The sequence below is a fragment of the Nicotiana attenuata genome, unplaced genomic scaffold, assembly GCF_001879085.1.
Source record: "Nicotiana attenuata strain UT unplaced genomic scaffold, NIATTr2, whole genome shotgun sequence".
Taxonomy (NCBI): Eukaryota; Viridiplantae; Streptophyta; class Magnoliopsida; order Solanales; family Solanaceae; genus Nicotiana; species Nicotiana attenuata.
The window spans coordinates 169,287-184,124 of record NW_017672309.1 but is presented as its reverse complement, the minus strand read 5'-3'; the positions used below and the strand labels follow the sequence as shown (position 1 = coordinate 184,124).

At 38.5% G+C, this 14,838-nt stretch overlaps 2 protein-coding genes and 1 long non-coding RNA gene across 4 annotated transcripts in view; 2 read left to right on the top strand and 1 right to left on the bottom strand.

Moving 5' to 3' along the window:
* Positions 1–5,002: 5,002 nt before the first annotated feature.
* LOC109212678 lies at positions 5,003–6,562 on the top strand. The gene is made up of 2 exons (XR_002065900.1): positions 5,003–5,814; positions 6,297–6,562. It is a non-coding gene; the product is annotated as an uncharacterized LOC109212678 (long non-coding RNA).
* Positions 6,563–7,163: 601 nt separating this feature from the next.
* LOC109212679 (box C/D snoRNA protein 1) lies at positions 7,164–13,562 on the bottom strand. Of its 2 annotated transcripts, XR_002065901.1 has the most exons (6): positions 13,165–13,562; positions 11,489–11,690; positions 10,516–10,584; positions 9,037–9,169; positions 7,536–8,733; positions 7,164–7,409 (listed from the first exon to the last, which is right to left on the bottom strand). XR_002065901.1 is itself a non-coding variant. In XM_019376350.1 (5 exons), exons 1-5 carry the CDS (start codon positions 13,400–13,402, stop codon positions 8,017–8,019), a joined length of 1,359 nt encoding a protein of 452 aa, XP_019231895.1. In that variant the 5' UTR covers positions 13,403–13,562; the 3' UTR covers positions 7,164–8,016. The 2 variants fall into 2 exon arrangements, 1 of the variants encoding a protein (XP_019231895.1); XM_019376350.1 differs by having other exon boundaries at positions 7,164–8,733.
* The window catches only part of LOC109212677, a 6,711-nt gene continuing 5,422 nt past the window's right edge, over positions 13,550–14,838 (top strand). The window contains exon 1 of the mRNA XM_019376347.1: positions 13,550–13,589. Within this exon, the coding sequence (XP_019231892.1) occupies positions 13,550–13,589 (40 nt within the window). The remainder of the gene's footprint in view (positions 13,590–14,838) is intronic.

The following is a 14,838-nucleotide window of genomic DNA, read 5'->3' as shown; positions in this document are numbered from 1 at the left end:
CCTCTCCACTTCAACCCCGACAACTCTGGCATAGACAATGTCACGGTCTTGGAGTGACAATCCAGAATAGCATGATATAGTGATAACCAATTCATGCCCAAAATCACATCAAAGTCCACTAAATTGAGTAACAGAAGGCCTACCCTAGTCTCATAACCCCCGATAGAGACTAAACACGAATGATAGACACGGTCTACCACAATTGAATCCCCAGCAGGCGTAGACACATAAATAGGGGTACTTAAAGAACCACAAGACATATCCAAATATGAAGAAAAATAAGATGACACATATGAATAAGTGGAACCCAGATCAAATAAAACGGATGCATCTCTATGGCAAACCGAAACAATACCTATGATGACCGCATCAGATGACTCCGCCTTAGGTCGAGCTAGGAATGCATAGAAATGGGGCTGAGCCCCACCAATCTTACCTCCACCTCTCCGAAGACCTCTCCCTAGATGGCCTCCACCTCTAATGGTCTGACCACTGCCTCTAGCTAGCTGAGCGGCAAGTGGAGAAATCAGTGCCTGAACTATGGCACGATTACCCTACTGTGGCATGCTGCTTTGGAGTCTGGGACAGTACCCCCTGATATGACACATACCTCCATACTCAAAGCACTCTCTCTACTAACGTGGCTATTGAATCTGGGACTGAACTTAACGGTCCGGATAACCATTGTGATAGCTCTGAATCGGTGGTGCACTGATGGGAGCTGAAGGCGCATTATAGGCTAGCTACTCAGGATGAGACCATAAGAACCATGACTGCCCGAAGCACCATGTGATGCCTGAAGTGCTGACTGAACCGGCCCGATAAGATGGCCTCTACCAAATGAACCCCTACCTCCCGATGAGGCACTATTGAAACTACCAAAATGATGAGGCCTCTTCTCAGATACCGCCTCTCTACCCTGACCACGAATCCTCTAGATCCGCCTAGCAATCTCCATAACCCACGTGAAAAGATACCATCCTCGGTCTCTCTGGCCATCTGTAGCCTGATACCATAAGTATGTCCATCTATAAATATTTGTACACTCTCTCTCTCTCAGTAAGGATCAAGTTAATTGCATGGGAGGGGGGGGATAAATTCAGGAATCTATTCTCGTACTAAGTAACAGTCATGATACCCTACTAGAGGCGCTCAAAGTGGCTGCGAAAGTCCTCTCTCTAAGTGATAGGGTGAACTTCTCCAAGAATAGCTATGAGAACTGAGCACAAGTGAGTAAAGGTGAACATGCAGGTCTGCCCTGAACATACTCCTGCCAACCTCTTGGTAGAGCTATATATCTGAAATACTACAAAGTCGACTCCATTGGACTTCACTATATTATGTTGCGTAATAACTCATGTCAACGGTCCAAGAAATCATGGGGGTCCTCAATAGGTGTACCACCAAAGCGAGTAGCGAACAACTTGGTGAACTTGTCGAACCTCTTCATCCCCTCGAACGACATCGCGGGTCCCTACCCAGACTGTGTAGCAATAACAGGCTGAACTGCTCCAACTGGAAAAACAGTCGGAGTTTGATGTTCATGAGCCATCTACTCTGGAGTGTGAGTGGTGGGAGGCTGGGCTCCCCTCCCTCCTGCCTGAAAGACGGCTGATGTCATAAGGAACACAGTGGCCTGGGCCGCACTCTCTATAAGGCCCACCAGGCGAACTAGGGCATCCTGAAGTAATGTGGTGGCAATGAACCCCTTTGGGACCTGAGCTGGTCCAACTGGCGCAGTCTAATAGGGATCTCCTCCTCCTACTCGATCTGAGGCTCTGCAATAGGTGCTCTTGCGCGTGCTCTAGGATGAGCTATGCCTCTACCTCTGGCACTCCCTTCGGCCCTAGCCCCTACCCCTGGTAGTGGCTGAAACCTAGGGTTCCGCCTCCTGATCAGTTGTGGATGTTGTATGAGTCCTTACCATATGTGAGAGAACAAGAATAGAATGATTCAAACTCAATGATAGAATAAAGTTGCACGATAGAGAAAGAAAGAAGTGAGATTTCCTAAAGCCTTTATAGCCTCTAGAAGATAAGTACAGACGTCGTCGTACCGATCCTCACGACTCTACTGAGCTTGCTCATAACTCGTGAGACCTAGGCAACCTAAAATCCCAATCACAAGGTCGTGATGGTGCCTAACATACACTTGCTTGACAAGCCAACATTAGCTACACGATATTCGTTATTAACAATTTTAAAAGAATATTAATAAGAAGGTAAAGCTGTAAATCTTTAAAATGTATATAATAAACTCCAAATACGTTGTCTAGTCTAATACTGGAATCAGGTGTCACAAGTACATGAGCTACTAAAAATACTACAAGCAAGGTCCGAAATAAAATAAACTGTCTTGATGAAGTAAAATGTATAAAGATAAGAAGGGGACTCCAGGGTCTGCGAACGCTGTGTAGCTCTATCTTAATTCTCCAGATAAATGACGATCCGAGCAAGCCTCCACTAAATGCTGCTAGGACCAACATCAGAATCTGCAAAAGTGTAGTATGACTATAACCGATCCCATGTACTCCGTAAGTGCCGAGCTTAATCTCGACGAAGTATTAACGAGACTATAACAAGTCACTCACGATAAACATATACGAGAATAAATGACAACAATAGCATAATAGAGAAATCAAAAATTAACATGAAAATCGGAACCGAAAATGCATACTGAGGGCCCCATAATATTGCCTATGCTCAAATTCACAATACCACATGGATATAAAACCTACGGTCAAGAACAGTCAAAATGTATCTTCTTCATTGAGGCGTGCAACCCGATCCACACATATATATACCAACACTGTTGCAGCGTGCAATCCGATCCCACGCAATATATTAATATTCATTGCGGCATGTAACCCGATCCCAAGTACAACATCAATATCGTTGCGGCGTGCAACCCGTGTCCAAACATAATTTAAAATATATATTGTGGCGTGCAATCCGATCCCAAATATATGACATATATGAACAAAACTACAACCAACTACGGTATATCTCACAATGAAATGCAATAAGGGAATTAAACAAATAAATACATAAGATGGGTAAAAGCGACTATCTAGTAACATACAAAACATAAGTCAAGGAAAGGCAGTCAATAAATGAAGACACGGATATATGGAAACATAGAGCAAATTAATGAATGTAACGAATGAAAGCATGAATTGGACAAGTAGGGGCAAGTAACAATTAAAGCATATATCACGTAGTAGCATGGAATAAATGAAGATACGAAGTGATTGAAGACAAATAACTAAATATCCCAAGCCACATGCTTAACCCATGGCAACGTATATACACTCGTCACCTTGCATATACATCGTTCTCACACATAAATAAAGTAGCAAATAGACCAATCAAGTCCTAATTACCTCACGTCAAGGTTAATCATGACACTTACCTCTTTACGCAACAAAATCAATATTCAAACATAGATTTTCCTTTTGAACAAGCCTTCAAACCAATCGAATCTAGACAATTATCGATCAAACAATTTAAAACAAGCTTTAGAAACTACCCACGAATGAAAGGGGTTCAATTTTGATCATTTTTAAAAAGTCAACCCCGGGCTTGCTTGGTCGAAATTTGAATTCGGACCAAATCTCGATTACCCATTCACCCCCAGCCTGGTTATGTGATTTATTTTGAAATTCGACATCAATTTGACGTCTAAATCTCGATTTTTTAAAATTCCTAAAATCTCCCAAAACCCCTAATTTCTACCTTGGAATTAATGGATTTGATGATAAATTTATGGAAAAGTAATTAAAATTGATTAAAAACTAGTTAAATTGCTTACCAATGAATTTGGGAAGAAAAAGCTCTAAAAAACTGGCTCAATGGAGTCTAGGGTTGAGAAATCGTGTAAAATGAGCTAAGTCCATTTTTTCCCATCTACAAACGTCGCAATTGTGAACTCTTGTGTGCAATTGCGAAACAAAGATCGCAAATGCGATCAGTGCAGACCCTCAGAAATCGCAATTGCGACAAAAGCCTCGCATTTGCAACTGCCCCTATGTGCACAAATAAGATCAAAGTTTTGCATTTGCGAAGCTAGCTAGCATTCCCAAGTGTCGCAAACGCAACAGGCATATCGCGTTTGCGGAGCTCTCCCAGTCCGCACTTGCAATCCAAACTTAGCAATTGCAAAGTGCCTATTTCCCCAACCCCCTTTGAAAATGCGAGCAGTCACTCACAAAAGTGAGGCTCGCATTTGCGAGCAGCACCTCTCATTTGCGAGATCTACATGTTTACACCAGCAATAGCTATGCATCAGCTGTTCCAAAACTTTTCAAAACACATCCGAAATTTTCTCGAGCCCCTCGAGCTCCAATTCGAGCATGCACACAAGTGTAACAATATCATACTCATCAAAATAATATTAAATAACAAGAATTGATCATCAAAACTCAAGATTTCGACTTAAAAACTCATTTTTCACAATCTTTCACATAAAACGTTGAAGCGCACTCGGTTCGCCCGAGACCCTAACTAAACGTGCATACAAGTCCAAAACATCACGAACCTATCGGAATCGTTAAAATACCGAACTGAGGTCGTTTACTAAAAATGTTGACCGTGGTGAACTCAAACCTCATTTTAAGTCAAAAATTACTTTTTCTTCAAACGTTTACGTAAAAGCTTTCCAGAAAACGACACGGACCACGCACACAAACTAATAAATATCATATAAAGTTGTAAAAGGTCTCGGAATATAGAAATTAAGTCTAGTACTCAAAATGACATATCGGGTCGTCACCCATATAGAGATGATATGCATAAAGAGGCATGTATATATTTTAGAACTAGCATATAGAGAAGATATGCGATAAAATTATGTATACACCCAAGGTGTTTGCATATATAGAAGATATGCGATAAAATTATGTATACCCCCAAGGTGTTGCATATATAGAAGATATGCAAAAATCAAACACTGATAAGTTTTTCTTATACCGTGTGTACATCATCAAGAAAGAAATATGAGAGAAGTACCCTAGGGGAGTTCGAGGTATCCAATTCTATAGGGAGAGCTTAGCCAAACATACCTTAATCAATCCTCATCAGGGTTCCTACTAGGTTCCACTACTTGTAATACCTCAATCTAAATCACAAAAATTTAATTAAACCAACATTAGTGAGAGTTTCTATATTTTAAGTATTTTAGGCATTTTATCAAACACCTAAGGGCATAGCCTTTTACCACATCTAGTAATGGTGCTTTCTCATCCTTCACATCTTTTTCATAACTACGTTCATATCCATAGCCACCATTAGGTAGTATGAGACCTTCAACAATACACGTATGGCCACCCATACTACACCCAACCAACAATTACATCAAATAATACTTTTTCCCAACTCTCCACAATACTCAATCTCAGGTTGGGAACTTATGGCTTTCAATCACCATCCCATAAGCTCCAATCCTCAAATTCTACCTACAATTAAATCATTCGAAAATGAATAAGAGCTTGGAATGAAGCCTTACCTTGATAGAAGAAGACCTTGTAAATTTCTCCCCTCAAATCTCCAAGAACTGGGCAAGGAATTGAAGTGTTGAAGTGTGGAGCTCCTCCTCTCTCTCTAAGATGGTTCTCTCTCTCAAAATGATCACATTTCTCTTTCTAAAACAACTTCTATGCCTTTTATTAGAAAAAGAGTCGGGTAAGAGATTTTTCAAAAACCCTCTTCGAAGTATATATGCGGTCGCGAAATGGACCGCATATCGGTTTTGCAGTCCGCGAAAGGGAGGTCCTCCAAATTACCAAAATGATCTGGTCGGATATGCGGTGATTCTGTGGTATGTACTTTTTATTTGCGGTCCGCATATTGGACCGTAGATTCTCCTTCAAAAATTTCCCAGGTGGCCTGACCTTTTTCACGATGGTTATGTGGTCCGCAAAATTGTTATGCGGTTCGCATAATCACCGGGAAAAGACCCCAAAAATGGCTCGCTTCTAACTCATTCTGCAACGATTCTGCGGTCAGTGAAGCTGATTCACGGTCCGCATAACTGACCGCAAAATCATCTTCTCAAGCTGCTTCTTCTGCCCACTTTGCGACGCGTTCTGAGGTCCACAAAACTATACTGCATATTAGCTTGTTCTTGACACTTTAAATCCTTAGATCCCTGGTGAACTTTTGTGGAACCTTACATTTGACTAGTTGACCTGAGAATTAACTTTTGAGTTGATCAACTGTTGACTTTGATTTCGGAGTATCCTAAAATTCTAGGACCTAGTCTAATATGTATACTTATCTGATGGTGCGTATTTTGCATAGATTGAGGACTTTGGAGCGCATCTTGGTGGATTTGAATATTTTGTCATCTCGAGGCAAGTGAAAACTTTTACTATTAGGTTATTTGCTTTTCATAAAAAGCAACTTATTTATGTTGTATGTATGCTTTTTAACTATCTAGTTTGTGTGTGCAAGCATAAGCTAGATTAGTTAATTTCAGAGTATCTGACATACACTACAAGGGTTGTACTATGTGTATTTATACTTTTATGATACTTTTAGCAATTTATGGTTGCGATATTTGTTTAGCAGACATTATGTAAAAATGAGGAGTTAAAGTGATAATTCGCGTTATCCAATAAAAGGAGAGGAAACGTTTTGCTTCAGAGCAGAAGATTTGCTTCAAGAATCAGAGTTGGGTAACACCGTTAGTTTTTGAACACAGAGTAAAGGTGCTCCACTTTAGCATACTTAAGGGACTAAATATGCTCAGGCTTATATTTGAGGGACCAAAATAAACCTACCCTCAAAAATAAGGGACAATATTAGTCAAAAACTCATAAAAGGAGAAAAAAGAATTCTAATCGAATTCCCAGAAGAAGAAAAACTACACTAACGGAATTAGTGATTAACCACATACGAAAGACCCTTATATAAAAATTTAAATTACATGAAACGAGGTCTCCCATTATCACATGGACTATTAAGATTTGTACATTTAAACCTAGTATGTTCAAAAAGCATTAAACAAACATCTCGCAGACCGCATAATCGTTCAGCAATCTAACAGTAAAATTTCTCCACATAATTATCATTTGTCAACCTTTGGGCTTTTCCACTCGATTGCCTCAAATTTTTCACAAAATTATCATTCGTCAACCTTGGGCTTTTCCATCAAATTTTACATGATATCTGTAACATCAGTATATTAAATAGATATCAAACACTTCTTGGAACATTTATCTTTCTGGTGGAAACGACATTACATTTCAAGTACCCCATTTCTGCAAGGGCTAAAACTCATAAATTACATATGAAAAAACACATCCAATTGCCAATTGTCGAATGAACCAAGTTCTTTAAGAAAACAAAAGGGAGGAATGTAGACAACAAAATGGGTCTTCTGCGCCTGATCACCCCAGATGAACATCATTCCTGAGAACCATTTATAGGGTTATACTAAGCAATGGGTCAAGAATTGCGGAGGTTTGCGTCTCCTTTGGCACCAGAAAAATGATATGCTGTTGATAACCGAATAAGAAAGGTAGCATAAGAAGTTACCATTGCTTAAATGTGCATATTACTCCAGATATCAGCTAGAACTGGAAAGTGCACAGCTAGCAGATTCTGCAATCCGACTGATCTCATTTAGCACCACCTCATTGTAGAGACAGCTCTCAATTATAACTAAAATTTTGCCAACGACAACCATGTCTGGATCTTTCACATCCCACAAAAAAGGGCTGTAAGAGAATCCGGACCAGAAACCCGCAGAATATGGTTATAATGCTCCTCACCAATTCAGAAGTGAAAATTTCTTCAGGAAACCATAAATCAGAAATTCTGCTATCAATTGTCAGTGGCACAAAAAGCAAGTATTTACTTGACACGCCAAGCCTGGTTTGTACCACTAGCACCAGTCCACCATAACAATGACTCGACTTTTGTTGCATTTAACTACCATTAGCAAGAAGGAATTGGAAAAGAAGAAGTCAAGCTATCTCTCCTTCCTCCAATTCTTCATCCACGAGTAAAACATTACTCAAATATGTAAAGTCCTGTTTTTCCCCAGATCCTTCTCGTTCATAGATGAAAGAAACAAATCAAGATCTGAGTATGTATCATCACATATATCTTCATCTTCATTAAGAAGTCCACTTACAAATGATTTGGCACTTTGGCCTTCTGATAATACAGATTTGTTAGTCTCCCTTTCTTCCGTAGATGACTTGAATGCTATCTCTCCTTCCTCCAATTCTCCTTCCACAGGTAAAACATCACACAAGTATGAACAGTCCTCTTTTACCCCCAGATCCTTTTCTTTCATAAATGAATGAACCAGATCAAGATCTGAGTATGTGTCATCACATATATGTTGGTCATCTTCATTAAAATGTTCATTTACAAATGATCTGGCACCTCTGCTCGCTTCCAATTTGTTGGTCTCCTTTTTATTGGCAGATGACTTGGATGCAACATTTAAGTTGGTATAAGTCAAGAGATCTGAAACGTGTGGGTCTAAAGATCCACCATCTTCTATATCCTCCTCCCTGAACATTACTCCCTTGGGACTTCGGCTATCACAATCGAGCTCATTTTGCTCCACTCTTAGAGGGACAGAATATTTGATTACTTCAAAATCACAGCTGTGTGATGGCAGGAAAACATAAATGACAGGGTACTCTAGGACAACCTTAGTGGCTAGTTGTTCACGCAGCGAAGCCTTTATATCCAACTGATAAAAAGGTGATTGTGCGCCCTGCCACCAAACAAAGTAATCAGACTCCATACACTCCCTTTGGCAGCATTAACTATAACCCATTTGAAGATATACCCATATATAAATAGTTATTAAAAATAAATAAGAAAAGCATGTCTCAAAAAAAAAGAAGAAAAAAACAACGAAAAAGAAATTACATAAAGCACACTACTTGTTGTTTGGCATTGTAAACAAAATTTACCCCCAAGGAAAAGATGGAATCAGTTATCAGGCTATCCAAAAGAGCTGAAAACAGCCACGAACATAATTATATGAAACAAGATCCAAGAAATCAGAAGAGACCTTTGGATTTTTGCGGATGAAAAGTTTAAGAGAATCCAGTGGCTCTTCACAGAATTGCCTCAATGGATGATTCCAAGGGCCTGGTTTCAAATGATTCTCAATCACGGAGCAGAGGCTTGTGTCTTCATGTACTCTGCAACAAAAGCAATTAGTAAGTACGGGAAAGTTCACCAAGACAGTGTGTAGATCAATATTATGTAGGTCAAAACAAAAGATGAAAACTTCAGGAACCAAAAGGGAAAATACAAAGGGTGTCTTTTGTTTTTTGTTTGACAAAGGGTAAGGCCTCGTTTGTTTGCACTTGATGGAGGTCTGAATCTTAATCATTCAGATCTCAGACATTAAGTGCGTTTGTTTTTGAAATCTGAATCTTAATTATTCAGATCTTAAGCATTAAGTATGTTTGTTTTTTTCACTTAATAATCACTTAATGGGTCTGAATAGGTCCGTATGATTAAGATCTGTAACAGAGGCAATTATCACATATTCATTATTAACTACCGCCACCGCCTACCATTATCAACTACCACCATGCCACCACCACCACCATACTCAGCCACACCACCACCACCACAACCACCACCACGCCACCATCATCCTCAATCATAGCCGCCACCATTATCGACCATCACCATCCACCATCCTACCACTCCGACCACCATTGTTCTCACCCACAGTCAACACTTATCCACCTCAACTACCACAACCAACCACCCTATCACCATTAACAACAACAGCTGGCACCGCCTATAATTATAAGCTACCACCACCTTCCTCAATCACAAACCACCACCCGCCATTATTAACTTCACGACCCACCACCATCATCAATTATAATTGCCACCACTACCAATCAGTACTAGCTACTAGCATGAACCACCATCATCAACCAAGACTACCACCAACCACCGCGGCACCGCCTTTAGTCGGCGTTCACCCGTTAGCCATCACCACCAACAACTATCATATTTTAAAAAACTATACTCCCTCGGTTCCAGTTTATGTGAACCTATTTCCTTTTTGGTCTGTTCCAAAAAGAATGAACCCTTTCTAAATTTGGAAACAATTTAGCTTAAACTTACAATTCTACCCTTATTGAGAAGCTTTTATAACCACACAAATTCTCTGGGCCCCTTTTTAACTTGTCTAGGACCACAAATTTCAAAAGTCTTCAATTTTTCTTAAACTCCGTACCCAGTCAAACAGGTTCACATAAATTGGAACGGAGGGAGTATATTTTATTGATAGAATATTAAATTTTTTTAAATAAAGATAAATTTTATGCATTCAGATATTAAAAACCAAACAGTCTTAATTTTAGTATTCAGATCTTAATACACATCTTAACATATTTAGATCTGTATTCAGATTCAGATGTCTTAATCTTAAAACACATCTTGATATTCAGACGTGTATTCAGATTCAGACGTCTTAATCTTAAAAGAAACAAATGAGGCCTTAGTCAAGAAGGATGTTTACCCATGATCAATCAACACAATATCTGTCGAGTGAAAACGCCATTCAATTGTCCAAGATATGAACTTTTTCCTGCGGAATAAATAAGAATTTGTTAATCATGAAAAACATCTCAGAATTGCTGATGCATAAGATAACAAAAGCCCAGATGGTATTTTTAAGAGCACAAAGGGGGAAGCACCTTATAAAGATAAAGCTGAAGATAAGGTTGATGATAGAGTAGTAACAATAATAACAAACAAGGCAAACTGACGTGGCTAACAATGAATCTAGTGGAAAGGAAAAATGATTAACGGAGGCTCACATTTAAACCAACTGGCTATAAACAGGAGACTTGTATTTCTCATGAAGTCCAAGATGAGAACAATGAGAAATCCACAGGAGAAAAGGAGATATTTTCCAAAGGCATATGCCATATGGAACAATTTTATGGATAAAAAAAAAAAGTTGAAGCAGGAACCAATTCACCAAGTTGTTGGCTTAGGGAATGCCAAACCAAGTAATGTGAAGGGCGCTTGCTTCTGTAATTCTAGCAAGTCGTATAATGACAACTACTACTATTACTACGCCTCAATCCCAAAACAGCTGGGGTCAATTGTATGAATCCTCACCGACCATGTTTATCCAATTAAATTCATCCCAGGTCAACATCATGCAACATAAAAATAGAAATAAAATGTATTAGAGGTTCTCTATATTTAAATGGCAAAAAAAAAACTAAACAGGCCTAGAACACTCCTAGAAAGCCGTATAATCATAGCACAAAAAATATATATTATGTGCACAATGAGATTATCCAAAGCATGCATTATTACTGCAACTTTATGGACTTCAAACAAAAACAATACTGAAACAAATATAGGCCTCCTAATTTCAAAGCAATAAAGGATATCCATATGCCAAGCATTCCGCCATTATACAAATGAAATGTATGCATCATTAACTCAAAGCACAAGACAACTCCACGAGACCAGACATTTTATTGTAATAAGTTTGATTTTTCAATCTTCTCGACATTCCGCTTGATAGGAAGAGTATTTTGGTCCTACGATTAGAAGCAACTCGCTGAAGATTCTTCAGATGTAAAGGAAGCCTAAAATGAGAGTAGCCACATAGCTTCTGTCTCATTCTTTTAGCTGATTCAGCAACTCTCTTAACATCCTCAAGCATGTTATAATCTGCCAAAAGTAAAAGTTTCAAAAGGCATTCATCAATTGGAAAAAAAAACAGTTTCCAAAAGCATCATAACAGAAGATATTCACCATTGTTGAGAGACTTCTTCCCAACTAATGGAATTGTCAAAGGATCATTTAAGGCGCGCTTAAGCCCTGAAGCTCAGAAAAGCTCGGGAAGGACGCTTTGCCTTGCTAAGTTGCACTTCTGTGTAGGCAAAGCACTAAGGCGTGCGTACTCATTGCGCATGAGTTCTATCTTTGAATCAAGCAGTGGTAAACAACAGATATAACCGGCAAATTAGTTCATTAGTTATTAAGAAAAACATTATGAATGAAATTGTTACTTTTTCTTAAGACTTAAATTACATATCTATTTTTATTTTTATTTCCCATCACGCTTTTTCTTTACTGAAGCCCATACTTAAATTGTGTTTTGCGCTTAATGCGCCAATAGACCTAGAGAGCTTTTTAGAGCTTTTCGCCAACATAGACAATGAATTAATGCCTCCTCGGGCAGAGACGGAGCTAGGATCTGAAGCTTTGGGTTCGGAATTCTAGTCCGTTTAAGTTACATCTAAATTAACATACATATTCAATGGATTTCTTAAAAAAAAATACACGATTTGGACCAAAGTTATTGGGTTCGGCCGAATCCGTAACTCTTAGGCTAGCTCCGCCCCTGCTCATAGGTGAAGTAGATAGATCCCACAGAATGAAGCATATTTACAAGACTGAATGGGACGTTTAACATAAAACTCTTAGCAAAACCTCCAAATTGGAAAAAAAAAAGGCATATAGAAAGATTAATAAAACTGGAATAAGTAAACCTATCATTGTCAAAGGGAAACTAGTTTATTACAAAAACTTCTTATAAACTTGACCTTGCGCAACTTTTGGAGGGAAATTTTTTTTTATTACTTTGGAAGCAAAAGTTAGCAGCATGCCAAGGGTTCCACTTTGGAAGAAAAGAGAAAAAAGTAAAAAGAAAGAAGAAAGGGCATGTGAAACCAAACTATCAGGCTCCTATCGCAAAGCTTCCAATATTTTCAGTAATAACTCCCCTTTTACACTTTCTCCACCTATTTCAACAATTTCAGTAACTTTTTTTGCACTCATGTTACTACTGCAAGGATATCTTCAACCTTGATGAAGCAAATACATCCTACCGAAGCAGTGGCAGAACCAAAAATTTATACATGGGGATCCAAAAAGAATCTAGAAAATCACAATTGGGATTTGAATATATGACCTAAAGCAACTTTTGAACCCTGTTTACCACTACACGTCTTGTCATGCCAAGGGGATTCAAAGTGAGACTGAATTTAGAAATTATTAAGCAAAAAGCATGTTAATATTAAGGCAACGAGTTCCATAGAAAATCCTAAGCAATCATAACAAGTACCAAAATGGGAAGGAAAAAAAAAAGAAACTTCAACTATATAGGATGAAAATTCATTGTTAAGAGTAAGAAATAAACCTGATAAAAGGATGTTATCGTTGAATTGGGACAAAGGGACGACATCAGTGAGAGATCTTTTTCCAGTACAGCCAGTTCTTTCCTTGTGGGATTTGACACAAGGAAGGCTACACGTGCGTTTAGAGCAAGCAGGGCATTTGTATTTCCATGAATTTGACTTGCACTCTTCGCATTCACTTGATTGTACGGGGTTAGGGTATGGCGCTGAAGCTGAAGCTGATGCTTCTTTCTCGTCCATTGCGCAGATTAGCCTCTGAGGGTTGTTGGGTTTAGGGTTTATCAGGGTTTTGGTAGTGCAGCCAAGGAAGAAGACGTTCTGGTTCAAGCAACGGCGTGTTTTAGATTTTTAGGCCTTCAATAAAACACCGTCGTTTAGGAGCGAAAAATGGCTTTTTCCTTTTTCGTTGCTCTCGCTCATACTCAGAGTTTACACGAAATACTTTAAAGCACCGTTTGGACATAAGAAATTTTTTCCTTTGCTCCAACAAATTCTTACTTTTTTTCGAAATGCATTTGTTCGTAAAATTTCTAATTTTCACTTGAAGATATATTTTGAAAATTTTCAAAAATTTAAAAAACTTCAAAAAGCTATTTTTTAAAATTTTCACTCAAATTACTCACAAAACTTCAAAAACAACCCAAAATTATATTCTTGTCCAAACCAACTCTAAATTTCAAATACCATTTTCACTTGAAAAAAATTTCACCATGTTTTGGAATTTTACAATTCTTATGTCCAAACGCCCACTAAATATACACTTGCGTAAACTTACAAAATTTGATTACTTTTGGGGTGTGTTTGGCAGGGAGGAAAATGTTTTCCAGAAAAATGAGTGCTTTTATGATTTATTTTCTCTTGTTTGGTTGGTCAGTGAAAAAATTTTTACGAAAAATATTTTCTAATTTTTTTTAGAGAGTAAAAAATATTTTTAGGAAAATAAACTTTTTATGCTACTCTCCTCACCTCACCTTCCCCAAAATCCTCATGTTTTCAGTCCTCCACCCTCCACTCTATTTTCTTCAAAAATTTAATTATTTTTTTCAAAATTCACACAAACCCAAAGGAACTAATGTGTTACTTTACTTTTTCACACAAGAACAACGTTAAAATTTGAGCTTGATAACTAAAAAGAAAATACTTTATTTTGTTGAAAAAGAAAGTATCTTTACTACAACATAAAAAAAAATTACTCATTTTATTGAATAAAAGAAAATACTTTTTGTACATCATGAGAAAAAAAACTACTCAATTTATTGAAATGAGAAAATATTTTTCTACATCATGAAAATAAAATACTCGTCTTATTGAAATGAAAGAAAATACTTTTACTACATCATGAAAAGAATATACTCATCTTGTTGAAATAGAAAAAGGTACAATATCTACAACATGAAAAGAAAGTAATCTTAATAATAGTTCTATTTAGGTTGGGAGGTTGGGGTGAGTGGAGTGTGGTCGGGGGGAGGGGGTTGGGTGTTGGGGTGGTTTGGGGGTGGTTCAGGTGAGGATGCATTGATGAGCATGTGGAATTAATGTTGCACTGTGGGTCGTGCCCAGCCCGGGACCGGACTGGGACCGCGGTCCAAATGGGCCAAACGGGCCTGGTGGGCCGGTCCCAAATGGTGCGCAAGGCCCGTGGCGGGCCGGTCTACTTCAAGGAGCCCACGAGCCCG